The sequence below is a fragment of the Seriola aureovittata genome, chromosome 20 (genome assembly GCF_021018895.1).
Source record: "Seriola aureovittata isolate HTS-2021-v1 ecotype China chromosome 20, ASM2101889v1, whole genome shotgun sequence".
NCBI lineage: Eukaryota > Metazoa > Chordata > Actinopteri > Carangiformes > Carangidae > Seriola > Seriola aureovittata.
Window position 1 is genome coordinate 11,614,385 of NC_079383.1, and position 27,468 is coordinate 11,641,852.

General features: G+C 41.6%; 2 protein-coding genes across 2 annotated transcripts in view; one reads left to right on the plus strand and one right to left on the minus strand.

The window, feature by feature from the left end:
- Window positions 1–888: 888 nt before the first annotated feature.
- On the minus strand, window positions 889–9,841 carry hgd (homogentisate 1,2-dioxygenase). The gene is made up of 14 exons (XM_056364809.1): window positions 9,683–9,841; window positions 8,291–8,362; window positions 7,702–7,790; window positions 7,499–7,604; window positions 6,254–6,313; window positions 6,080–6,171; window positions 5,906–5,940; window positions 5,697–5,776; window positions 5,349–5,448; window positions 4,515–4,639; window positions 2,664–2,768; window positions 2,359–2,485; window positions 1,767–1,948; window positions 889–1,539 (listed from the first exon to the last, which is right to left on the minus strand). The coding sequence occupies exons 1-14, from the start codon at window positions 9,695–9,697 to the stop codon at window positions 1,396–1,398; spliced, it is 1,332 nt and encodes a 443-aa protein (XP_056220784.1). The 5' UTR covers window positions 9,698–9,841; the 3' UTR covers window positions 889–1,395.
- An 11,362-nt stretch (window positions 9,842–21,203) lies between these two features.
- arxa (aristaless related homeobox a) overlaps window positions 21,204–27,468 on the plus strand; it is a 7,002-nt gene continuing 737 nt past the window's right edge. Inside the window, exons 1-5 of the mRNA XM_056364507.1 lie at window positions 21,204–21,783; window positions 22,146–22,710; window positions 24,181–24,226; window positions 26,012–26,343; window positions 27,105–27,468. The exon at window positions 27,105–27,468 is cut by the window's right edge and continues 737 nt beyond it. Of these exons, the coding sequence (XP_056220482.1) occupies window positions 21,594–21,783; window positions 22,146–22,710; window positions 24,181–24,226; window positions 26,012–26,343; window positions 27,105–27,372 (1,401 nt within the window). The 5' untranslated portion in view covers window positions 21,204–21,593 and the 3' untranslated portion in view covers window positions 27,373–27,468. The remainder of the gene's footprint in view (window positions 21,784–22,145; window positions 22,711–24,180; window positions 24,227–26,011; window positions 26,344–27,104) is intronic.

A 27,468-nucleotide genomic window follows, 5' to 3' on the forward strand; every position in this document is an offset into this window, starting at 1 on the left:
AAAATATGCACAGAGAAAGTAAAGATACATTTGTGTTAATCATTAGTGACCATTGAAATATATATAGATATTTAAATACCCCATGAAATAATCTGTTTGCCATTTGAAAATGATGTTTGGGCAGCATCAAGGGATTGCTCTCAAGTGTAAGCAGATTAAATATCAGAACTGCGTGAGAAAAAATGTGATAACTTAATTGGTTACATTATGTTCACACCTACTAGTAAAGCATGAGGTCAGAATTTAAAGCAAGACCTTTTACCTTTTTCTCAACAACTATTGTGGCTACAAATGAAAATTAAGGCATAATGGTAGTAAAAACTGGCACCAGGAGAGAGAAGTAATCAAGGCAGTGAAATGACTCAGTGACATTTGCCCTACAGGAATGTACAGTATACACCAAACCTGCGTACACAACTCATTATCATTAAAATGTTTACTACCAATCCTTTCCAGTTAATGTAATTTTATTTGTTTTCAGCAAAAACCCAACATTTGAAAAAGAACCAACTGCAACAAAACTCAGTACCCTTCATTAGTAAGAATCATTTTATCTCTCTACTTATTCCGTATGTCTGCCTTTATTTTTGATGACAGGTACATTCTTACTGGATGATACCACAAATCTGTGGAGAGATTTTCTGCCATTTTTCACAAATGATTCTTTGTAGCTGCTCTTTGTTGGAGAGGTTTTGTTGCTCTACCTTATTTAAAATACTCCTAAGGTGGTCTGTTTTATTGGATTCAAGTCAGGGGAAATACCTGGCCAGGTCATAGGTTTGCAGTGTGTTTGAGATCATTGTCACATTGGAAAATTCCTCCTGCCAAACTCAGAGTCATCTTTTCATTCAATATTTGGCTGAACAAACTTTAGCAAACATGAGAGTGTTGAACTGAAAGGAGTTGGCTTTTATTTCTCATGACTTTGCCTTTTTATTTGTAAGAAGAATGTGTTATGTCTTCTTTAAAAAATTACACAGCCTCACTTTAAAATTCATTTTTCCAGTAAACAAAGGTGTGCTGATGTCTGTAATCTACAAACTGTTAAAAGTAAAGGAGGCATGTAAGGCATGACTGACCTGTGCAGTTACATGTACAGAAACAATTTATGCAGCCTAGCTGTGATTTTTATTTCTAACATGACAAACAGCAAGTTTTTTTTTTATTGTGTGACTCCAATCATAGTTGTCTGTATGAAATAAACACCTAAATTTCATGGCATACTTCATTCCTTCTGTATTTTCAGTCAACACACCTAATCAAAAAATACAAAGAAAGCCAAGTTGCACTAAAATTGGATTGCTAGTAGTTACATTGAAGAAAGTGAAATTAGGACTTTTATCTTCATATGACAACTGTACTTGGTTAAAATTTTTTACAAGTCACTTTGTCTGTTTACTTTTTGCTGGGCTTCCAGTTTGGGTTAAAGTGGCTGCGGAGAGGTTCCCAGCACTGGTAGTAGCTCTTGTCAAGCCTCTGACATGTCTGTAGACCCCACTTGGTCACTGCCATACTGAAGGATGACTCAAACATAAAAGCCTGAAGTGGGGAAAAGACACAAAACAGATATAATATCTCATTGTGTTCTGCAAAATCAAAATTTTTAATGACTAATTAATCTTCTCTGGTTAATATTGAAACTTCATATACACACACACACACACACACACACACACACACATACATATATATATATATATATATAATATATATATATATATATATATATATATATATATATATTTTTTTTTTTTTTTTTTTTTTACCATGGTGCCCTCAGCCACCCTCTCAGGTTTCAGCTCAGCAGTGCTGTTCTTCTCAAAGCAGTCAACGTCCGGACCATGTGGGGTCATTATGCTGTGGAGGCTGGCCCCTCCCGGCTGGAAACCCTCCTCTTTGGCTTCGTAGTGGCCTTTGATCAGACCCATGAACTCACTCATGCAGTTACCTAAAGTCACAAGCAGGAGAAGCTGTAACACAGCGCTGCGCTGGGGACAGTTTGCTGTACAAAGACCAAGTTGTAACAATGAGCTCCACTAGATGGCCTTATAGATCTGTGGTAAAAACAGACTAAAGGTGCTATGGTGGGTCCTCAGTTGTAAAAAGTCATACAGCAGGTGGATAGTTATCACCTTCCATCTTGACACTGGTGGAGTAAATGGACATGTTAGGTTATGGCTGATTTTTTTTTTCATTCTAAATTACCCTCACTAGGCAGAATTTGACCATTAGAATTAAAATTCAGTCACATTCTCACAACCTAGCTCCCAAAATTTTTAAGTCTTATTCTCTTTCTTTTCAAAATGTGGACAAGCCACTTTAGAGTTGAAGCATGTATGTGTGTTTCTATGGTCTTACGGTGATAGTACGGTGGGCGGAAGGTGTGATCAGCCACACCCCACCGTGGGGGGAAGATGACAAAATCAGCAATAGCCACACCGGGTCGTGTGGATTTGGCCGTCAGCACAGTGAAGATAGATGGATCCTATAGGAAGATTATAAAGATAACAATATGTGATATTTGAGGGTATTCTTATGGGGCTCGAATCTGTTCACTTCAATGGCATAAATAGCAAGAAATTAAGGGAGAAAATAATACAATAATCAATATGTATATTGAAAAGCACTGTGAGTGTGTCTGTGTTCTTAAACATGACTCTCACCGCATGGTCGAATGCCACACAGTTGATAACCATGAAGTTCTTCAGGTTGTATTTGTAAGGTGTGTAGTTCCCGTGCCAGGCAACCACATTGAACGGAGAAAAATCCTACGTGCAGAGCACAGAACAAAACAAATAAGACGAGTCTACCCAAGCTACAAACACAAAAGACTTTAAATTGAGCTTTTCACAGGGAAAGGGGAACAATGAATAATGTCTTTGTAATCTTAAATTCCCAGAGAGAGTACTTCTTGACATAAAGAGAAAAAAACTGGTCATAATGAAAAGGGTTGATTGTGAAAAAGGGTGTGCTTCTTTCATTCTTTCTTCTCTTTCATTCCCCCTGTTCTTTGTGATACGAGGCTCCAGGTATTATGGGGTAATTGGCTTCACAATCAAACTTTCCCAAACTTTGAGCATTTTGACGCTCGCAGCAGCGCAGTTATGGGGGGAGCAGCAGTAACAGTGGGTGCAGAGATATTTCTTTATCTTGATTGTTAAAACCACTGCAATTTTATATAGCTTCTCTGTTCTGATAATGTCACTGCGAAAAAGACATTCAACAGGAGCTCTAAAATCAATACAGTTCATTACAACTCAAGCTGCCTCCTGAGTGACCTTTAAGCTCCTTACACACACGCATCACTTACACATATGAACACCTAATACACACTGACAACAAAATCCTCACACACATATTCATACGTACACCTGTGCATAAGTAAATTCACACATATAACCAATAAACACCACACACAACCTAACACACACTCAATTTACAGTTGCCATTCAAAAAGGTGTTTGGGGAACCCATTGCAGGTAATTTCTTGGACATTCATCTGCGGTAACTCCACTACATTCGATTAAAATGAAGGGAAAAAATGGAGGAGAGCAAGCACTTGCACACACATGCACACAAAACACAAACATATTGGCCTAGTCAAGCAAATAATAAGTTAATTTGAGCAATTTCAGCGCTCTGCAGGGGAACAAAACAGCAGGACCAGACGGGAGCAGCAGCATCTTCCCCCGAGATGAGGCTCGCGTCCTTATTTTCTTACCCCTGTAGCCTCACCCTCAAGGCTCAGGGAAGGGTGGACACCAGGAGAAGCGTGTCAGGTGCAACCCACAGCTTCCACCTCTAACTTCCAGCACATAACAAGGGGCAGATACTCAAGTAGAGGCAGCCAGAGAAGTGAAAAGTGTTTGTTTTGCTACAAAAAAGACAGTATCTCACCCTTGTGTACTTCCTACAATGAATAATAATAGTGTGGTTTGACATGGTTTCCACGGTTACAACCCCTCAACCCCCGCCCCTGACAAACCTCTCCTCCCACCTCCTCCCTGTCTCGGTAAAAAACCTCCTGTCAGACATTATGTGTCGATCCAATTATGCGCCTAACAGGACATTTCTTGAGGGGGAGGATCATTCCCCGAGTGAAATATGGTGAAATTAATGCTTAACTTGTGAAAGGTTTTTCCTACAAAGCAAAGCTTCACGGGTACACTGTCTGTAACGCCAGAATGCCTTAACTAATTATGAGTGATTAAGACTCATAAGGGAGTCGAGGCGGAAACCTGCTGAATGGATAACAGCTAACACTTCCATATTAAATCATCAGGGATGGCAATTCAATCGGTAGGAGCAGCTAATGGATCATATGCTTCACTTGGACAGTTTCCTGTTAGTTATTGTTGCGGTTCGATGGTGTTTGCTGAAGCAAATACAAACCTAAATAGGGTAATAGGGCAAATATGCCATATGTGCTGGCCCCTGTCATACAGTATTTGTGGATATGTGTGAGTGTGCTGACACACACAGACTGAAATGTCACAAAAAAAAAAAAAAAACACCTGTTGGCAGGCGAAGAGCTTCCCTTGGTACTTGTTGATGATGGTGTAACCTGTGGACACGTTGCGATCCTCGTACCAAGCAACTGGACACAAGAAATCTCTTGGGTTGGCCAGACCATTGGCTCCTGCAAAACATATAATAACATAACCATAGACATACACACACAAAAAAAGCCTTTAAACAAGACTACAGCTGTGTCACTCCCTTTGTACTACTGTACATAATGCAGTAAATGTAGTGTCCCCCATTTCATTTAAAAGTCTGAATTCAAAGTATGAAATTCATTCTCTATATAGTGTCTTGCAAAATTCACACAATGCAATGAGCCACATTTCATAGATGTGAAAATGGTGCAACTCCACAGCTATCAGTGATGACACTAAATGATGATGATTAGTAAGTGCCCAAAAGCTCAGTTTACTGCGGTCTATTGAGTAAACTATTGATGGTCTATTATATAGGGAGTAGTGAATGAGTGAAGTGATTTCAGATACAGTCCACAGGCCACAGCCATGCTATTGGCTGTCAGGGTATACTTAGGCATCAAACATATATATATAAATATATATATATATATATGCTGAAGGTAAAAAGTTTACCATGTTCACCAGTTTAATTTACTTACTAGTTTAGCATATTAGCATGCTAAAGCTTTGGACAAATTAAATGAAAAGTCACACGGATCCCCAAAGTGATTATAATTCATACTGAGAGGAATGTGAATGTGTACCAAATTCATGACAATCAATCCAGTAGTTGTTTTGGTCTAGACCAAAGCAGTGGATGAACAGATAAACATTGCCAGACATCACAAACATCATATGAACACACACCTATGGGTCCCAGGTCAGGGAGCTCAAAGTGGGCTCCATACACCTCCAGGATATAACCTCTGGTTTCTCCAAACACATCCACACTGAAACGCATCCCTTGCTGGAGAAAACACATGAGAAGTGGTGGTTAGGGGACTGTGTTCATGGACTAATGCGTTTGGAAAAATACACGTGTGCTGTCCTGGTGGTCAGGCTGTAGCTCAAACCTCTTTCTACCGTCATTTATTTTTAAGGTCACTTTGGAAAAGTACCAAACTATGCCTTTCTAAATATGGTAAGTGGGGTTTGGGGGCAGACACAATGGGAGATTTCTGTGAAAACTGGGGAGCTGAAAAACATAGAGCTCACCTGGATGACACAGATCTCGTTCGGCTCCACCATCATCTTCCCAAACTCTGTAGTGATCAAGATCTCACCCTGCTGGGGGACTAGCAAGACAAACAGACAAAGACAGCAACAGAGAAAAGAAAATCTGAGAGAGAAGAAGGACAGAGGATTGAGCTATCATTGCTCCGGTGATAGATGACAGTGAAAACATCAACAGCCCTTCTCCTCACCGATCAGAAAGTCTCCATCTGAGTTGTTGAAGCACCTGAAACAGGAAAAAATTGAAGAGCTGAGAAATGATCAGCAAACTGTAATCAAAGATTTTTTTTCCTTTCCTGTTGATATGTGAAAATACATCTATTTGTTACATGATGGGATAGATCTGCACACAAATACATACAGACCTGTCAACCATGGAAGTGTTGCAGGTGTACATATGGATGCCAATGCCATTGCGAGATTTGGCATCCCCTGCACCACAGACAGTATGCAGACCCTGCAAGAAACGGATGGTGACAATCCCAATCAACTCACCATCTTTAATGAAACAATAATATGGGAAAAAGAGTTCAACTTACAGCTACAAAGTCCACTTTCTTCTCTGTAGATTTGGGAATGGTAAATGGCAGCCATCGCAGCTGTGAGAGAAACCTCAGAGTCAGAATCTACTTCTTCAGTAAAGACAGATCATTTAAAGGAATGCATCTCCAAAGTATTAAAGATCCTGAAAATATATTTTCTCAATTAGATTCTTACATTGAGCCATGACATACTACATGAATACAAAACTGAAAAAATCTGACAAAATTAAAAGGGTTTTTCATATGATACATTTTTCTACTTTTCTTTGCTTCGATAACTGGTTAGTTAGAAAAAGATGATACCATGATACCATGTATGATACCAAGTGTGCACTAATCAGAGTTTCAGTTGTGTTGCTCTTTGCTTATGTTGCCAGCACTGATAATCAGATTTGATCAAAAAACAACCACACTGTCCTGATGAAGTTAAAGGAGCTATTTCTACATTTTGCTATTGCTACATCGCATCAACAGCTGCTAACTTACCAGACTAGAAGAAACATTGCAAGTTCAACATTGAACTTTATTCATTTACTCACCAAAGGCTTGTTTTGCTTCTATTGCTATCACTTCTTTTATTGTACTCAACTTAGCATGCTAACCACCTAGCCCCGCCCTAACCAGACTGTCTTACCACTTTCCAATACCGAGTCACTGCAGCGTCCAGTCTACCCTGAAGAAATAGCACTACTCAGAGGGTGTATAACCTCTTGTCTTGTAAACAGAACAATGACTGAAGCTATTGCCAATACTGTTAAGTAAACAGTTGTCAATGCTATCAGGGGCTATGTAGCAATTGTATAACTCACAAATAGCTCCTTTAAAGATATGGATTGAAATTTGTGAAATATTCATATTCACTTTCTTGCCAAGTTAGATGAGATCAAGATCAATACCACTCTCACATCTGTACTGTATATGACGTTACCAGTGACAAGCAGTTATTTAGCTTAGCATAAAGACTGGAAACAGAAGAACATAGCTAGCCTGACTCTGTCAAAAGATAGCAAAATCAACCTATTAGCACCTATACGATTCACTAATTAACTTATTATATCTTTTTTTGTTAATTCTTTACAAAAACTAAGATAAGCAGTAATAGTATGCTGTTTTCCCATTTCCAGACTTTATTCTAAACTAAGCTAATATTTGGATCAATTTTCAGGGCCTTAAGCAAGATTCACAGTTTCACTAAATTGGGACTAGATGATCAGGAACTCTTCCTGTTCAGCCTTGATATACCTGGTTAGGATCGGGCTCCACTTCATTCCAGTTCTCTGTTAGATTCCCACATGGCACTGCCGTAAATGGCTTATGTTTGACGGATGGGAGGATGCGGTAGAGCCAGCTGAAGAAAGAAAATGGACCGATACAAAGTTATTCCTAATGTCAAAGATCCATTTGATCTATACAGGCTGATGTACATGTCAGAGAGAGATGGATACCTCCTCTTATTAGCTGGTCGTGGGCAGGTGAAAGCAGAGCCAGAGAGCTGCTCAGCATAGAGGCCATAGGGACAGACTTGAGGATTGTTCTACAGAAATATAATACACTGTGTTCAGACAGGATGTCAATGTTATATACTGTGTGTTATGTATTGTGCAAGCACGGGATTGGAAGGCCTGTTTAAAGTTCTGAATAAATTCTGAGAGGTTTTGCATTTTTTCAGCTAATCACAATACAAGTATGTGGAAGTCTTAAGACATGGGGCTTTGGTACAATTTGACTTTTGTGACCTGTTCATCAAGGGTTTTCTTTTGCAGTTACATAAGGGTGGTTTGTCAAATAATGATGAAAGTGTCAATAGATGTGAAGAAGGAAAAGGCAAGCTGGAGTTGACTATGTGTCTCTTAGGATCAGAGTTTTGTATTTTCCTATGAAACATGGAGGAGTCACACCAGCTTTTGGTTGGTTAAACCCATCCTAACTCCTATGGTGCCACATTAAGTATTCATGCAATTCACTTAAGCACAAAATCAATGAATAAATGATCAAATTAATGCCAAAATGAGTGTGCTTTTGTGTGTGAGCTACCTGTCCCTCAGGTAATGATCCGGGACAGCGAGGGTCTTCAGAGGAGAACTCATTGCCAAAACCACTCATGTACTGAAACAAGCAGACAGACAAACATTTAACATCCAAGGGAAGTTAAAGTAAAAAATAAAAAATACACCATGCAGCTTCATTGTAATGCAGGATAAATGTGTTCATGCTGGTTATAATTAAATTTGAAGGCTTGTCATTAAGGCTTGTCTTTCTGTTAATTGTTGTCATATTGATTCACATTAGATCTATGATAAAACAAACTGCAGTTATGCCAGATTTCCCCCCTTGCAGTCATCCATTATTTTTGTGTTATTGTGTTATAGAAACAGACTAATTACACTAACATCCTCCACAGTACATTTTGATCAACACTTTTTCTTCACAGTTATGAGAAGATTATTATTCCGCTATCCTCTTTTGGTTGTATCGATCACCAGCACTTAATGTCTTCCCTACCACTGAAAAGCATGAACTTAGTACAAGGTAAATAAATCTTGCTGAGTCATTGTTAGTCTGCAAAAAGCACACTGACAGACATGGATGGTTTCCATATGTGCATGTTCATGTGTCTAAAGTGCCTGGGTGAAAACATTCTGGAAGCTCCAGTGTGTCCCTCATGAGAGAATGTTATGTAAAGGATTTTGTTTCATTTCAAGTTATAGTCCAGCACAACTTTTACATTACATGGATAATGTATCAAATATTAAGTCATTTCAGTTTATTCTTATAATGATTTTTGAGAGAAATCTCAGAAAGAACTGAAACAATTCCAGTGTTCCAGCTTTTGGACATAATCATCACTTTCTTTAAGGTTGAATACAACAAATTACTCAGCTGGTGTAATTGAAATGATACTTCAGTAATGGTTTCCACCATAAAACCAAATAAAACAAAAAACACTGTAAAACCAGGACTGGAATAAATGGTTTGGGGGCTGTAATGGTTAGAACAAATGAGAATAATACTTATTTTAATGTAATGATAACATAAATGGTTTTCAAGTTTGTTCTATTGAAAAGAATCTTTCCCACTTAAATATGTTTATGCTGGTGTTGAGGCATCTCAGACCACATCTGGGCAGCTGCTGAATGCAGCACTCTGATTGGTCGGAGGGAACGCCTCCCTTCAGTCAGCCGGTCTACTTCTGTTAGTTATGATGGCTATTGCACGGTTTAATTTTTGCACATCTATCTGTTGCAAGATATCATAAGTTCAAGTTCACATTTTCCTTTATTTTCAGAATATCATGGAACTGATGCATGTTTGTTAGTGATACATCTATACAACTATAGTGAAACTTACTGGGTTTGCGCAGTCTAAGCACTGGTGAATGAGTATTTCCAATAGTAGAAGTAGTTTTGGAGAAAAATGCTGCCTTACCTTGAGTCCAGCCATTGCGCTGTCTGTTAAATTTTTTCTCCCAGCTGTTTAAAGTTAAAAGTAATTTGCAGCTATTGTCTAACTCTTAATGCATTGCCCTCGACCAAAGTCCACCGCTTCAACCGTGCATGCCGGTATGGACAGAGTGAAATGGGGGGTTGGATTTATACGCTTCCTCAGTATGGTTTTAATTAAGCATTGACAGGCTCCGTGACGCAGCAGCGGGGTCTCTGGCAAAGGGGAAAGGACGGATTGGATGAGCAAAAAGGTGCGCAAACAAGGACCAGTGGCACAGCCAAAACAAACAAGAACGAAGACTAGGACATTTTAAAGTTTGAAGTGAAACAGACAGATAACATACATGAAAAAGACATATTCAATAGGCCTACATGAAGCAAAGCTAGCACTTCATAGGAAATGCTTTGTCAGGTTACAGACAACTGTAATCCTGAAATGACAAACAAAACTATAGGCCTATTAAACACTAGATTATCATAAACTCATTGTAGCTAGTGTCAAACACATTAAAATATTATAAGACCTATGTAGGATACAGTGAAGTAAAATTAATGGTATGGTAACAGACACAATGTCTGCTATAGTGACAATAGTGACATTCATCGCAGCTAAATTGTGGTGACCTCATGTGGGACTGCTTGTGCAAATAATTGTGTCATGCACATCCTCACGTCCTGCAAAAACAAACATTAAGGCAAAAAAAAAAAGTATATTGAATAGAGCCTTTAGTGTCCCTATGGCCTACATTTATTGATTTAATGTTTATTCTGAAGAAAAATGTCTACACGGCAAACGTGGCATCACGCTGAACGGATGATCCTTAATTCTGCCAGGTTTAACACGCGTTTCATTTAAAGTGAGTTATCATTCTTCTTCAGCTGCATTATTAATTGGTTTCTCTTAAAACCAGCATAATACACGGGCTAACCTCTGCATGCTGCAGCGAGCAGTTCACTCTTGATGTGAACAACAGCAAAGGCCTCCAAAAAGCTCTATACATTACTTTAAGCAAAATATATTCTGTTCATTTCTTGAAATAGATGGTCAAACGATGGGTACCTAATGTCCCCCATGCAGCATGTATCAAAAAGAATCAATTTCGCCTTTTTCATTCTTGCCTCGCTTCCCCTCTTGTCTATTTCTTTCTTTTTGGGAGGTGTTGGGGAAGGGTAAATGATGGCAATTCTCATAGCGAGGCGCAAATAAACTCGCCGCGGCAGAAGTAACTGTTCTCCGGCGAGGCGTGCAGTCAGGCCCGGGCCCCCCGCTGACAGGCAGTCAGGGTGCTGTGCCAAAGACGAGAAAGCCCAGTGGCAGGAAAATATCACGTCCCAGTCTCCGGAAATTGATCTGCTCCTTGTATGGAGAAAGAAAATGAGTGATTTTAATTTCATCCCCGAGTCTGATGATAGAATTCTAGAGTATTTGGGTCCAATCCGGATGTGTGTTTTAAGAGAGGCAGGAATAGCTGGAGACGACAGAGAGGAAACTGTTGTTGCCTACTGACAGTTATATCTATGCATGCGTAAGTGGGCCATAAATGCTTTGTTATTAGATGCCTGCTGAACTCAATGGCTTGATGGTAAATGGTACACTCACCTGGCAGAGTCTATCCCCATATGCATAAACAGGCAATCTCTCTCTCTCTCTCTCTCTCTCTTACACACACACACACATACACGCATACACACATACACACACACACACACACATATACATACATACATACATACATACATACATACATACACACACACACACACACACACACACACACACACACACACACACACACACAAAAGACTATTCTGTGATATGTGATGACATCTTTAGTCTTTCATAGCAGGTGGTGCCCATACTTTCACATACATGCAATATATGTGCTACTTTTCTGCCCCCTAATCCTATATCCTGACCTTTAAAGTGTACATGCCCCCACAGTCCTGAGGTCTCACCAGGTACAATAATTAAAATCCCCTGTGTGGGTTTACCATGGGTGTGTAGAGCCTTCGATATTACCAACACAATGGTATTATATCTTAACAAGCAAGTATTGAGGCTTCCAGCATACACTGTAGCCTTTGCAATGCCATACAAACAGTATACTTTACAATATGTATCCTTCATATGGTCCAGAATTCATTCACGGTCTTCTAAACAATGATCAGACCTTGAACAAGAGTTACAGTAATTTAAAAAATGCTCCTTCCAGAGCCTAAGCAGTGCACTGCATCTGCCAAATCTGCCACATATAGACTACTTCATTCATACTGGTAGTTATATATGGATCAAGTGTACTTCTGATTAAATTAATCAGGTAGTAGCAAGTAGCAGCAACTAATTAGTGTGTGCTTACACACTTTCCTGCTCATGTTTCTCTACACTAATGAGAATCTCTTGTCTCCTCTTTATTCTTCTCTGAGCGGAGGGAAATGCAGCTGTCGGATGTACTCTTTTAGACGCAAAGCAAAACAAAACACCCCACCGGTACAGTATAGATGGATACTGTGCCTACACACAACATGAAATTGAGCCTTTTGTTAGTCTGCTGATATCACACAAAAGTCCACCATCATTGCAAACCACATCAGCAATTTAAAAAATGGTAGCGATGTGATTTGTTCTGATTGGCTACTTCTTTGTGTTCTGTAGAGCTGCTATAACTATGTACAATTTGCTTAAAACGTTAAGAAAAAAACCCTCAAAATATTAAAACTTAACTTTGTGAAGGACATAAGCGCACACAACCTCTGAATTGTTACCACCTGGCCTCATCTTGTGTATCACTGGTAGGTAACTGCTGTATTTGGATGTCACATCTAACAAGAAATAGCTTGGATTCTTGTATTTTGTAATTACAGCCCTGTTACACACTATTGCAATTTAATGTTAAATGACTCCTGACATGAGCCATCCAGTACCACACATAGACACACACACATCTGACAGCTCCATTTAACGCTGATTAGATTTGCAAGGACATGTAGTATACCCTCTCTGTGTCTCCTGTGCCTACTCTCTCGCTGTCTCTCCCTGAGTAGGTTGAGTATCTCCTGAATCCTATCTATCGCGGTAATGTTATGCAAATGGTTTAATATGAAGATAAAAGACTGTTGCAGCGTGTGGCGCTCTCCTGGTTCACAGCCTCGTGTTTCCAGGACGATAGCTCTAACGAGGAGGGCACTATTTGGGAGTCATTAAATGATGGCCTTCCTGACATGCACCCGCTCACCACCACCGCCACCCGCCCCGCGTTGGCCATTAAAGCGGCTCACACCCACACCAAGACACACACTACAGACGCCTTTTAGCGCCAGCTCCCAGTTTCTTACACATCACAGTGTCACAGAATAGAAAATTACACTCTCCTCCCACAGAGAAAATTGCTTTGGAATTGCTTGGTTATAAAGATGTGCTTTAAAGAGAGGGGGGTGCATGCAATAAAAAAGGACACACACAAACACAATTACTTAAGCACTCTAAGGACAATTCTTACAAGTTAATCAGAGGATTTACCAATTATTGATGTCAAAAGGATTTTGTTGCGTATCTGTTTGTGGCCTGTGTTTATGTACTGAGTGTGTTTGTCTTTGCATTCAATGTATTTAGTATGCATTTTTCTCCGTTATAGTGTATATGTGCTGCATAATTGCAGAGCATATACTGTGCACATGAACAGCAATCTCCAAAATGAGTCGTTGCATTCTTCACAGCCCCGAATGAAACAAGGCATGAAAGTAGCCGCAAACAGTTGAGCTGATGAAGGGAAAATATAATGTGTTGCACCATAGCAGAGACACAAGTGGAGGATTGAACACAACAAGGTGAAAGGTGTATCAGCATCAAGAGACAAGAGAGGCGTGACAGAGATGAAAGGGAGAAAATACAAAGTGGAAAATAGCAGAGAAGACAGAAAGAAGCAGAGAAAAGACAGAAGATTGTACAGCAAAGATAGGCCGGAGTGGACAAGGAAGGAGATGAGTGGATGAACACCAATGATGCATGATGAGACATGACTTAGTAGGTTCAAGGGAGCAAAATGACACCTAGAGCAGAGGAGATTACATGAAGAGAATGGACGTTTAGAGCTCTGTACTAGCCAACAAAGTCAAAACTGGAATCTGTTTTTGGTGACATCGGTTGAACCATACAAAAATTATTATGTCACAGAAATAATCATTTTAGTTTTATTTCATTTAAAAACTTGTCACTACAAAAGTAAGCAAAAAACTGTTGTAAGTGCACACCGTTAGCCAACAAGACAAGACAAGCTAGTGTAAGCTAGCTAGTGAGATGGCCATGGCTAGGCTTAGCTAAAGATAAGGCTAAACAAAATTTACTTGTTGTTTTTTTTCCCTAGATTTTGCCGAAAAACATGTTTGATGAACCAACATCTTGGTTATTTAGTTGTTTCACATAACTAAATTCAGTATTTAAGCCCAAAAATGATACAAAAATAAAAACCTAATGTTAGCTAAACTCCTTGTAAAGCTAACTAGCTCAATAGCAGTCTAACAGAAACTATCATTAGATTTTAAATACAACATTATCAACAGAATAGTTCATGGGATTTGATGTGTTTAAGCTTATAGCTACCTCATAATCAAATAAATGTATTGAATTGTAGATTTACTAAATTGAGTTCAGTATAGTTTTCAGTAAAGTGGACGGACAGGTAGCCACTTTGCAAAACAGAGATTGGCTACATTTAATTCCAAGGAACTGTAAATAATCAAAACCCCTATTGATTTTGTTAAAGTCAAAATGGAAAAGAAAGCTATAGAATCCATGTTGTTGGTAGCTACTGCATTTCTCCTATGGTCCAATATAAACATCACCAAAAGGCAAAGTGCATCTGCATTTTTTATGTATTTCCAGGTTGTATGGCAATGATTTTTGAGTGAAATAATCAGCCTAAAAAGGCATAGAATACAGTGTCACAGATATAGTTTTCCAGTCAGCCTGATAACTTAAAAACATGTTTTCTCTACTTCCCTATAGGCTACTGCTCTCTGCCTTTGTAGGGCAGAGTAGGTCATTCACTTTTCTTGCTAAGTGCCAACATAACATAATCTATTTTGAAAGATGAAGCTTCCACTATCTGTAAGAAGAAGATTGTTGTAAAAATTGTTTATAAAAGTCGGTAATGCAGCTGTATTTATTGTACATAAATGATAGGAGGACCAGTTGGAAATGGTGATTTTAAGCAATAGCAACTGCAATAACATGATAGGCTATTCAAACCCTGCAAGCACCCAAAAACCAAGCAATTTCAGCTGTCAGTAAAAAAAAGGCACTTGTGAATATGTATGCATGGTTCTATATCTTTGTATTCATCTCTGCAACCTGTTACCCTCCAGAGATGAGCTTTGTAGTGGCATGCTGTAGTTAACATAAAATGCCCTGTGAGCAGGTAATGAGGCATACTGAGCCACAATTGTCTCCCTATAGGATATTCTGTCACACTGTCTCTGGACCCAACCAAGCAACACATCAGACAACTCATCACAAATAGAATTAGCTCCCTGGATAGAACCAAAATGACAGTGGCTGGATGTTTGGCTGGAAGCGTAATGGCATTGGGTTGCTGGTGGTGTTTTCCTTGTAGTTCCCCAAAGGGCAGTAGTCTGTATCAGTTCAGACACTTAATGTGGTGTCAGTTATACTATTCACCCCTCCCACTGAAGCGTGTGGACAGGTAGTAAGGATGCCTCCTCTAAATCTGCAGTTTAGCTAGGTAGTTTTGAGGGGTAGTCTGAGATGTGAAGAGGGAGACTTGAGGTGAATGGTCTTTGGACAAGGAATGAGTGTGTTCAACATCAGAGAACAAGGAGAGTGGGTTTATATCTGTGTGGTTTTCTCATCCAAGTGTGTGTTTGACTAGTGCAGGAGTGTGACTGATGTGATATCAATCTGGGAATGATTGTGAGTGAATTTTGGTGTGTATGTGCACACGTGCACAGCTCTGTCACTGTGTATGCATGTGTATATGCGTGTCTGTCCCCAGCACCATCATTAGGTCGTAGGCAGTCCCAGTGTTGGGGGTGTAGCTCGGCTGCTCCTGCTCCTCTCAGGCCAATTTAGGGGGAGAAAAGCACTTTGATCCTGGCCTGCAAGTCTGAGGGTCCCCAGCGGGAGGCAGCGCAGCCCTGCAATCTATATTGGATTTATTCCTTTCCCATCTACAGGCCCCACACACCCCACAGAGAGGAAGTCTCAACTGCACTCTCTCTGTCCCCTAAGACAATATGTTATGGTACACACATGAGTACACATAATCGTGTAAACACACACATGCAGACACACTCAGAGGCACACACACCTAGTCTATCTTCAAGGCACACTCCCCCACAGCAAGGAAGTTATACAGGCACACTTTCTGTCCCTGTGGGAGTTGCACTGAGGTCAAGATATACTGAGATTTGTGAGAGAGAGACAGACAGAGAGACAGAAAAGAGACAGGCACAGAATCATCCAAGCTGTTGACAGAGTGAGTTATTTGAGGCTGACCATTGTTTCTCTCCTGGAAAATATTGTTCAGATTTACAAAGGCCAAGGTGTAAAATGCATTTTTTTTTAAATCACATTAAATAAAGAAAAAAAGAATTTACATAAAACTCAGACAAGGTCAGGGAGGAACGAGGTTCTTAATTTAGTCTAATCAACTGTCATTTGCATCGCGCCATTTGCGCAAGGTATTGCCACTAACTGAATAAATGGACTTCTTCAGACTCAAGGGGGGGCACTCCGGTTTTGATAAGCTGGCAACATAACTGATTTGCATATATTACTTTGATTATCTCATTACTAGGATGATTCTTGCGGAATTTTTGACACTCGCGCAATCGAATTAAAATTAAGGCACGCAATCAATAAAAGGGCAACGCGGCTGTGAAAACACACGGCACCCCAGGTTTGTATGGTCAACTTGTGGTGATGATGCTGGCGATAATGGTTATGGTGATGATGTAGCAGATGATGGTGATGGCCATGATGATGATGATGATGATGATGATGACCTCTTCAGCTCACGAGCTTCTGGACTCCGCGGTAGGTTTACGAGAGTCTCGGGCTCTTGATTCCTGTGATCAAAGCAGTAATCAGTGGAGACAATGGGGGCTGTGAAATTGCCGCTTTCGTGTGGGTGACCTATGCACCTGCCATGAATCCAAGAGTGGCCCGCAGGCGGCTCATGTTCCCCCAATCGATAATAGCGCTCACATCTTTCGTCCGACTCAACCCATCTGTGGAATGATGAAATCATGCGTAAAGACGCGCACGCCTCGGATAATTCTGCAATGCAGTGGCCACAATAACCTGGTACATTATCGGGAACAGGCACAGGCATGAGGGCCATCAATTCAGCTGAGCTCCAAGGTGTGATCAAGTATCATTTCTCACCAAAAACTTTCACACTTGGACTGATGACCCTCCATATTAAATTTAGGCCTAGCCTTTGGTTTGATTTTGGTTTATGGTTGTCTTTAAAAACCTAAATTTCTTCCAAATTATGCATAATTGTCTTTGTGTTCTAATCGCAAAATCTTCAGTACTACATTATGACAAGTGGCTCATTTGTTGCCATTCACAATTTGCTTGAGGGAAGAAGATCTGGAGACTCCTTCTCTCCTCTTCTAATAGACTCTCACTCGTCTGCACACTAACCGGAGCAAAGGCACACGTCCACGTTTTAAATTCATGATGTAAATAATTATAGGCCTGGAAATTGATTTCCTTACGACCTTCTCCAGCAAACGAGGCCTCCGAAATCCCCCCCAAAGAAAGCTACTTCTGTTGAAGCATTAAGTCATTAATTATTTTCCTTACATAAGGACAAATTATCGAGTCAGTTGAACGAAATTAGAACCCTTTGTTTCTGATCAGACCGCATTACCGCTGGAAATTACGGATGATGGCTGCGTGCACGCTCGCCTTTGTTGTTTCGATCATCGCCTGTCGCTCTGAACTCGCGCTAACAAAGTCATTAAATTGACTCCCTCTCGCTCTCATTATGCGGGCTGTTAATAACCGCTAATTAACTTTGCTTACGCGCGCCTTAAAAGCCTCCCTCCCCTCCTAACACACACACACACACTCTCTCTCTTTCTCTCTCCCTCTCTTCCTCCTTCCTTCTTTTTTTTTTCCTGCTTGGCCTCTCAAGCAGAGAGCAAGTGTCCAATTAGGGCAGAGCGCGAGGATGGATGGAGGATGAGTCTTCGTCACCAAGGCCACGAGCCAGTTGGTGCACGTTAGGGACCGGTATTTACACATGTTGCACTGGAACAAACTTGTGGGATAACATGAGGATGGTTCGTCGCCCAACTGACTAGTCCTATCCCTGCACGTGCAAATATAGGGTATGTGGCTCCTACAGGTGCAATGTCGGCTTTAACAGGAATAAATAAATAAAATGTATTCCTATACGGACCATGCATGCAGACCTGTATATTATAACTACTTGGCCTTACCTGTTAGAGCAGTTTGCTGTTCCATCCAGGAGATGGCGCCAATTGAATAACCTCCAAGGCAGAGCACAACCTGCTGGTCCTAAATGATGGACTTGATTAGTATCACTTCTTGGCCTTCACTTGAGAGGACATACATGGACAGAAAAGGGAGCAGAGATAGTTTACGTCACATAGATGAAAAACTGTTAAATGTCTGCAATGACATGTTTTGAATATACAAATCTACCTGTTAACTTTAAAATGTGTAAAATAAATGGCTATGTTGCATGACACCAGAAGGGCGCACAGGCCTGTGGACTTCCAGGGGATAATACGGAGTGACACAGCAGCAGCGGCGGCGGCGGCATCTGAGCGTTGCACGAACAAGAAAGCATGCAACCCGGTGTTTCCCCTGGATATTATCAAGTTAGAATGTTATGAAAATACAGGGGAGGCGGTGGTGAGGTGATGCTGAAACGGAAGGCGGCCTCTCTCCGCCATCTCTTCACCTGCACGTCAAATAGACGGAAAATTGAAAATGTGAAAATTGCGCTCAGGCTATTCCGTCCCCCTCTAATGTATGCGCGTAATTAGTGCATTTAAACAAAGCGCGGATGTCCTGCTGGCTGAAATGGCGGCTGACATCTCTTTTTCCACAGGGTTAATAACAGTGTGCGGATAAATGAATCAAATTGTAGCCCCCAAATTACAGAGCGACTCTAAATACTCGTCTGTATTACGCACGTCTGTTTGTGACCGCGCAGGAAAAAGGCATAACATTTTATATTGTTATTACACTCATTACATTGATTTGCGTGCAAGTAAACAAGCTCGGAAGTTTGACACCACAAAAAGTTGCGGATGGATCCACTCTGACACTATCCCTGCGGTGGCAGGTTGCAGCTGCTTATATTATTATTAAAGTAGCTACTGCATATTTAATGAATGCAGACAAAATGATATTATTATTTTTGTCTTGTCTGATAACAAACATATTGTCTAGGCCTTATCAGAGGAAATCTACTGCACAAACATGTTCATTCTGTCAAAAAGGCGTTATCACTCCTGATAAATTCTGTTTCTGCAGATACGTTTTAAAGCATCTAAAAAAACAGAACATAAGAACTGAGTTAGTTGGGTTTATCTACACTGCACCTTAACTAAACTTTACACAGATCTATGGCGCTCATCCCACTTCCAATCAAAAAAAAAAGATACTGCTTAAAACATATAAAAGAAAAAAAAGGAATAACTTGTGCAATTTTCTGGACATATATTTTATTGTTATTTCTCGTTTGCTGCGATGCTGTAGCCCGGGCGGATACATAACGGAGGGGAAGAAGAAGAGAGAGAGAGACAGAAGGAGAGAGTAAATTGCAGCTTGCTGAAGTTTTTGGATTGAATTCTGAAAATGATCCTTGTAACAGTGATGGGCTCTGAGGCGAGGATAGGGGTCATGCCATTCACAGCGGGTTAAATAGACTTTCATTTAAAATTACATTCTCGATCCATCTCTCCATCTCTCCCCCTCTCCACAGCGGAGTCCCTGCATGCTATCCCGGCTCCCCGTGCGGCGTCTCATCACCGCCGCGCCACCCTCACTTTTTAAGTCAATCCGCAACTCCAGCAGAGAGCAAGCAATTGGTGGGAGAGGGAGGGAGCAAGAAAAAAAAAAAAAGACAGACAGACAGACAGACAGACAGAAAGACATACATACAGACAGACAGACAGACAGACAGACAGAAAGACAGACAGACAGACAGACAGACAGACAGACAGACAGACAGATAGATAGATAGATAGATAGATAGATAGATAGATAGATAGATAGATAGATAGATAGATAGATAGATAGATAGATAGATAGATAGATAGGTCAGGACACAATTCTTATCCTGGTTTTGATATTTCTATTTCTATGACTCAGTTTCTGACATGGCTCTCGCAGGTGCTCTCTGAGGTTGAACACAAACTCCGCGCCAGATTTTTTTTCCACGTTGGCACAAGGATTCAGCACAGTGTTTGAGTGCTTTAACCTGAAAAAAAGCGGTTATGTGCTCATCATTTAACCTACATATAGTAGCCTACATGAGTGAAAAGAATTTAGTCTACCCCAAAATCATCACAAAAAACATAGGCCCATTATATTCTATTTGCCTAAATTATTAAATTGAATTAAATTATTATTATGATTATGATTGTTATCTTATAGTAGCCTAATATAAAGAACATGAAAAAGGATAAACTAGTGGGGCCCATGAGGGAGGTAGGCCTAATTGTGAAACATCCTCTGGCATAAATAAGGAATTGATTGGTTGTTCATTAACAGTTAGCATATAACTGTTAATGTTGTACTGTATTGCTGTAATAACGCAATATTAAAATCTAATGTCTTATAGGGCTGTACAGCCTATGTACAGGACAACAAGGCTAGGCTAGGTGTACAGAATAGGCCACTTTTATGGTTGTGTTGTATTTAGTCCCACTGACATGAATGACAGTGTGACAGTGAGCCAGCATCCACAGTATATAGGGCCCTGAGACAGAAGCACCTGAATGGAATCCAGCTTTCATCATTATTTACACCAGTATTTTTTCTACTTTACCATTTTTTTTTAAATGTAGCTAATCCTTGAGAAAAAGTCTATTTTCATCTTGTGTTATGTGGCCTACTGCAATTTGACCATTATTGTGTTTGGCTGCATTGTTGCGCTTCATGAATGTTGTAAAACACACCTGTAAACTGACTCTGTTGCCACCTCTGACAAAGCCAACATTACATTATGTTGGCCCCTATCATAAATTTTTAAACATTTTAATGTTAGACCCCATAGATCATATATGTCAGAGTAAAATGAATATCAAACCGACAAGAGAGAAAGGCGGATTTAAGGTGCTCCTTTTATCTTTATCTGTTGAGTTCGTTCCACGGAGCAAAAAAAAAACTCCATGTCGGGTTTTGCTATCTTTCCCTCAAATTAACTTTAATCGTAAAATATATAAAGCACCTCGCGCTGTCCCTCTCCCCGCATACACGTATACGAGCCAATCAGGCGCGCAATAACTGCCAACACGTATGCTGAGCTAGCGCGCGGAGCGGAGAAGCGCCTGGCAGATCGCAGCGCAGCGCGAGGCAGCCAAGCCGCTGTCCGTCATTAGCTGAGAGTGTGACAGAGGAGTGAGAGAGGAGAGAGAGGGAGGGAGAAAGATAGAGAGAGAGGGGGGGAGAGGACAGAAGGAGGTCCCGGTTCAAACAGACACACCGGTCTGAGAGGAGAGAATACGAAGAAGAAAAAGGAGAGCGCCGGACACCGAGAGAGAGAGAGAGTGAGAGAGAGAGAGAGGGAGAGAGAGAGAGAGAGAGAGAGAGAGAGAGAGAGGGAGAGAGAGGGAGAGAGTGGGAGACTGACAGGCGTTACAGACACTAGACGAACCAAAGCGTCGACATGAGCGGCCAGTTTGAGGAAGATATCCACGACCGGGGCGAGAGGAAGAGCAGTAAATCCCCGACGCTGCTCTCCTCTTACTGCATAGAGAGCATTCTGGGCCGCCGGAGTCCCTGTAAGGTCAGACTGATAGGAGCGCAAAGTTTGACGGGTCTGCCCGGCAGAGGAGAGCTCGACAAAGCGGCTGACGGTAAGTTTACTTTGAAGTGGAATTAATGGAATAATCTACATGGGTCCTTTAGGAACATTGTAGAGGATAAACATGAAGGTTAGACATAACAAAAAAGAGTCTTATGCTCAAAGTGTGTAGTTAATGCCTCAGGAGGAGTTTCTTGTCATTGCCATCAACTCAGCACATGTTTACGGAGAATAACCTCGTTGGTTTCGTAATAGTTGGCTAATAAATGTTTTCTAAACTTAACAGTTGTAAAGTCTGAAGACATTGTTTATATGTCTATAGCGGTAACCTATTTAAAAAGAAATGTTTGCTCTGCTTTTCACAGCCATTTTGTTATTCATTATTTTGACATCTATGACACGCTTCTCTCTCAGGATCAACGAAAGACCCCCTTTCCCTCAGTGCTGACATGCACCTGCCACCCAAGCTCCGCCGGCTGTACGGACCCGGGGGGAAGTACCTCCACGACCACGCAGAGAAGCTGGACAGGGAGCGACTTCTCCTGGAGCACGCCAGCGACAGCCTCAAAATCAGCCAGGCGCCGCAGGTGAGCATCAGCCGCAGTAAGTCCTACCGGGAGAACGCGTCACTGAGCCGGGGGGAAGGCGACCAGAGCCCCGGGGAGGGCTCGGAAGACGGCAGCCTGGGACTGGTGGAGCTCGGTCCGTTGAAGTTCGAGGAGGACGCCGGGAAGGAGGAGGAGAACTGCGCGGACGCGGCAGCGCTGTCCCCGAAGGACGAAGAGAGGGAGAGCTTGAACGCCGGGGATGGGGACGTGAGGGACGGGGAGGACAGCGTGTGTCTGTCTGCGGGCAGTGACTCGGAGGAAGGGATGCTGAAACGGAAGCAGAGAAGATACAGGACTACGTTCACCAGTTACCAGCTGGAGGAGCTGGAGAGGGCTTTCCAGAAGACACACTACCCCGACGTCTTCACCAGGTAAGAAAATCAGACAATCTTAAGACTGGAAAAATTTTGTTTTTACATCCAAAATTTTTTACTGTACTGAAATCATTATTATTATTATTATTATTATTATTATTATTATTATTATTATTATTATTATTTTCTTGCATAGCCTATACGTTTACAAATTAAAACCCAAATTTGTAGGTGTATACCCTACATTTTAATTTAAATGCACACAAAACGTAGATTACTATAGTCTACAATGATAATGTGTCATAAGAATTTATTATTTTTATTGTTATTATCATTATTATTATTACTACAGTTGTCTGTGTTTAAAACAACCCCCCCCCCCCAAAAAAAAAACGTGCATCCTTGCTCTAATAATTTATTCGGGAGGATTAATAAATTGCTCTAATAATTCCATGCATTGAAGGTGATAATTAATTGCATTTATTTTTAAATAAACAAATTCCACACGTCTTTAACAGGGCATGTGCGGATCACACCTCATAAAATGACCCAACACCAAACCCGTGCCTTGCATAAGTGAACACAATAGGCCTGTAAGTGCTAACACATTGGGGACATTTTGTTACCTGTATCCGCTATTGTTGATGCAGATGACAGCGGTATTATTCTCAGGAAGAATAATTACCCGGTGTAGCTCAGGTTAGCTGCTGGACGTGATACTGAATACAGGCTGCAAAAAAACACAAAATACAGTCAGGGCCTATAACCTCAAGCCCAAGGGCAGGTGTATTCGCGCAAACACACACGCAAACACACACACACACACACACACACACTGAACTGCAGGGCATCATAATATGGATTTTCTGAGGGTTTTATGTTGTAGAATTGTTTTAGAAAAATACCTTATTAGGACTTTTATGCAGCAGGGCATAAAAACAAATTAACTCACTTATGAATAAAATTTTAGACCTATTTTCTGACGCAAACCCGCGTTTTATGCTTGACAATAAACGCTTTTCAGATACTACAGGACACAAGAACCTACATTTTCGGTTTTATACTCCTTTTTTAACCATTGGGATTATTCATATTTTCCAATCGATTTACTTTAAGACGACTTGTAGGTCTAATTTGCACTGCAAGCCCATCTTGCAGCTGAAGGGAGCGTCAATTGCTTTGTGGCAGGCTAGTTTAGATGTCATTATTTCAACCATTATGTTGTTACAGTGACAGGCCTGGGCTAAGGAAAATCTAACAATCGCTAGGCCTATTTCTACCCATTCCTGACAGGGAAAATAGAATATGGCTATGGCGTCTTTCTGCATGCCAGGGAGGAGGAAAAAAGAAACAAGCGTATTTTGGTCGTCTTTTGTTGACAGTGAACAACAGGAGGGGACAAAACAGCAATTCTACGTTGCTTCCTAACGGTGGCCTATAACCTTGAATCTTTTCTTTCTGTCTATCTGCCTTTTCTCCCTTCCTCTTTCTTTCTTTCTTTCTTTTTTTTTTTTAAATTCTTTTCAGAGAGGAGCTCGCAATGCGCCTGGATCTTACCGAGGCCCGTGTTCAAGTAAGTGTCTCTCTGTTTATCTTTATCTGGAAAGAGAAGCCTGTGACTTGTAAATCAAATAGGGAAAAAGCAGCATCCTCTAATGTTTTATGTCCTCTATAAAATGTCCCTGGTACACAGCGCTGGATAATAGCCGGTGATATGCGTCACTGATTGAGGATCAACGATTACTGGCCAATTTGTGGCAGTAATTTATTACAGTAAAAATGTGTTAAATGGCCCCAGTCGCTGCGCAAGGAAGGTCTTTCCTGTTATTGAATGTTATTACACGCGAACGGGGGACGTTTTAGTGGCAATTAAGCCGACGCTGGTGATTCATAAAAAGCTCACTTAGTGCTGGAGCAAACACTGTCTATATTCCTGGGATGAGACGGTGTTTGAATTCCCATCAGAGGGGACAGAGAGGGGGCGAGGCCGAGGTGTGTGTGTGTGTGTGTGTGTGTGTGTGTGTGTGTGTGTGGTGTGTGTGTGTGTGTGTGTGTGTGTGTGTGTGTGTGTGAGTAAAAAGATGTGTGTGGGAATAAGAGAGAGGAGGAAGGGAGGGGAAGGGAGAGAAAGAGGGGAGGGATAATGCTATTTGATTTCCCATTATGTGATTGCAATAGACCTGCATTGATCCGATGCTTTGCACTCGGGAGCGAATGACAGACCATTAAAGGTGTTTGCTCCCCGCTACCCCCACCCCCCACCCCCCACCCCCCACCCTCCATCCTGCTCTCTCCATCCCTCCCTCTCCTTCGCCTTACACTGAAAGCGTGGCTTGCATGTCGAAAGCCCGGGCTCATAACCAGAGAGACAGTTCAAACACGGTGGAAGCTCCGAGAGGTTATGGCCGACGGTAAAACAACAGATGTCTCTTTAGGGGCCGTAGGTGAACAAATCACTTAACGGGCGCCATCAGGAGGTGATAAAAACTCATAAATTCCCGAGGGGCTGTGTAATGCTAAACAGCCCTCTGGGAATAATGTGTGTGTGTGTGTGTGTGTGTGTGTGAGTGTGTGTGTGTGTGTAGTCCCTGTCGCTCAAGCTGGTTCGTTCAATCACTTTGCTCATGTTGACATTTTGCTCATTGTGAGAGCCCCGTGCTTCTGCAGTGCAAACTGGGCAACAGTGGATGCGTGGGAAAGTTAAATACTCTCTTGGATGGAAGTCACTTGTTCTACATCTCTTAAGAATTTAATTTAAAGCGCATTAATTGTTATTGGAGCCAGTTCAGCGGTAATTTTCTGGATCTTTTGTTAACACCGCTCTTAATTATCTCTCCCCACCCAGCAGCCCGTCTACACGGACGGGGGGGTTTAATTAGACAGAAAGTAGATTTAAGGGACCGTGAGCTGCAGGGTTTACCTGGCAAGTAATTACCGCTGACTTTCCGCCTGTTGGCCACCACCTGAACTTGACAACTATTAGAGAACACTGACACAACACTGAATAGAGTCTGGTCATGTTAACTATACAATGACACATTGCTGTCATGTTAGCAGGGCAGGGAGCTATATCCTAGTTTTAAATGTGTATAAGCTGCATAACTGAACAGTCTTGAGCTTTGCTTGTAAGCATCTGTCTTGTCATTCAGACAGGAGGAGATGCCTCTTTGTGTAGGGGAAATTGCCTATTTATGTAATTATTGTAAAAAAAAAAAAAAAATTTAGATTTCTTTCCTGTTTCTTTTATCACTTTGATCAGTATTTGACTTATTAGAACCAATATTCTACTGCCTTTGTCATCTTCTTTGTTTTCTCAAAACCTTCTCATATTAATCTGTATCTTCATCTCTGCCCTCAGGTGTGGTTTCAGAACCGCAGGGCCAAGTGGAGGAAGCGCGAGAAGGCCGGGGTGCAGGCCCACCCGTCAGGCCTGCCGTTCCCAGGTCCCCTTGCGGCTGGCCACCCTCTCAGCCACTACCTGGAGGGAGGTCCCTTCCCTCCCCACCCACACCCAGCCCTGGAGTCTGCCTGGACGGCTGCCGCAGCCGCAGCAGCGGCCTTCCCGGGCCTGGCCCCACCGCCTCACAATGGCTCTGCTCCACCCCTGGCCACCCCGCTCGGCCTGGGCACTTTTCTGGGCACGGCTGCCATGTTTCGCCACCCTGCCTTCATTGGACCCACTTTTGGCAGGTAAGCTGCACCCATACACAGACCTCCCTTGGACCTGATGTCTACTATTCAGAGCCCAACAATCATTGTACTTGTAGGACATCACATTTATCCCTGTATTTACAGTAAATGACTACAATTTTGTAGTCAAGCACATGTACAGAACAATGCACATCCGCAAGCGAGCTTAAAATAAACTCCCAACACTTCATGCAACTCTAATGACTGATGGTTACAGTAATCCTCAGTCACACTGCATTACTGTTTATCTAAGTGTCTGATATAAATATGTTATACTTTTAACCACTCACAGTGGTGTGTAATCACTCTGTCAAATGCCTTAATAAATTAACCAAACGTGTGATCCTGTCAGACAAGCTGTGAGGAGGGGTGGCACTGCACACACCATATGCCACAATTAGCTCCCTTCTCTCTATTATACAGCATTATTAACCTTGTACTCTCCATGTAGTCTTTCATATTAGGGAAGCCAGCATGCAATAAATGGCATAAATCTAGTTAAGGATCATTTTAAGACAACCTGAGAAACCTAAGAGGAAATAAAATACATCTGAGGCACATTTACAGGCAATGGTTTCCCTTTATACTGCTGTTACACGAACAGTATTTTGAGTAAACGCCGCTGAGTAATGTGAGGAGAAAGAGGTTATAAGGCATGATTAGTTTGAAAAATAAGTTATCTTGTAATGAATTATTTTACCGTGAAAACATGTTTAGCATCCATCAGTGTTGTAGATGGTCACATTTCTGTCTTCTTTCAGGCTCTTCTCCAGTATGGGTCCCCTGACCAGTGCTTCCACCGCTGCAGCTCTTCTCCGTCAGCCTGCTCCTCCTGTAGAGAACCCCTCCCACGCAGGGCCTGTCCTCCCTGACCCTTCCGCTTCTTCCTCCACCTCCTCTTCCTCAGCTGCAGCAGACCGCAGGGCCTCCAGTATCGCCGCGCTGCGCCTCAAGGCGAAGGAACACTCGGCTCAGCTCACCCAGCTTAACATCCTGCCCACCGGAGCCGCAGGGAAGGAGGTGTGCTGAACACTCAACACCAGCTCTAGGCCCCCCTGTCCCGGGCTTACGTCCCATTCCATGACACCCCTGTCCCACGTCCAAAAACCCATTCATACCTCTGGA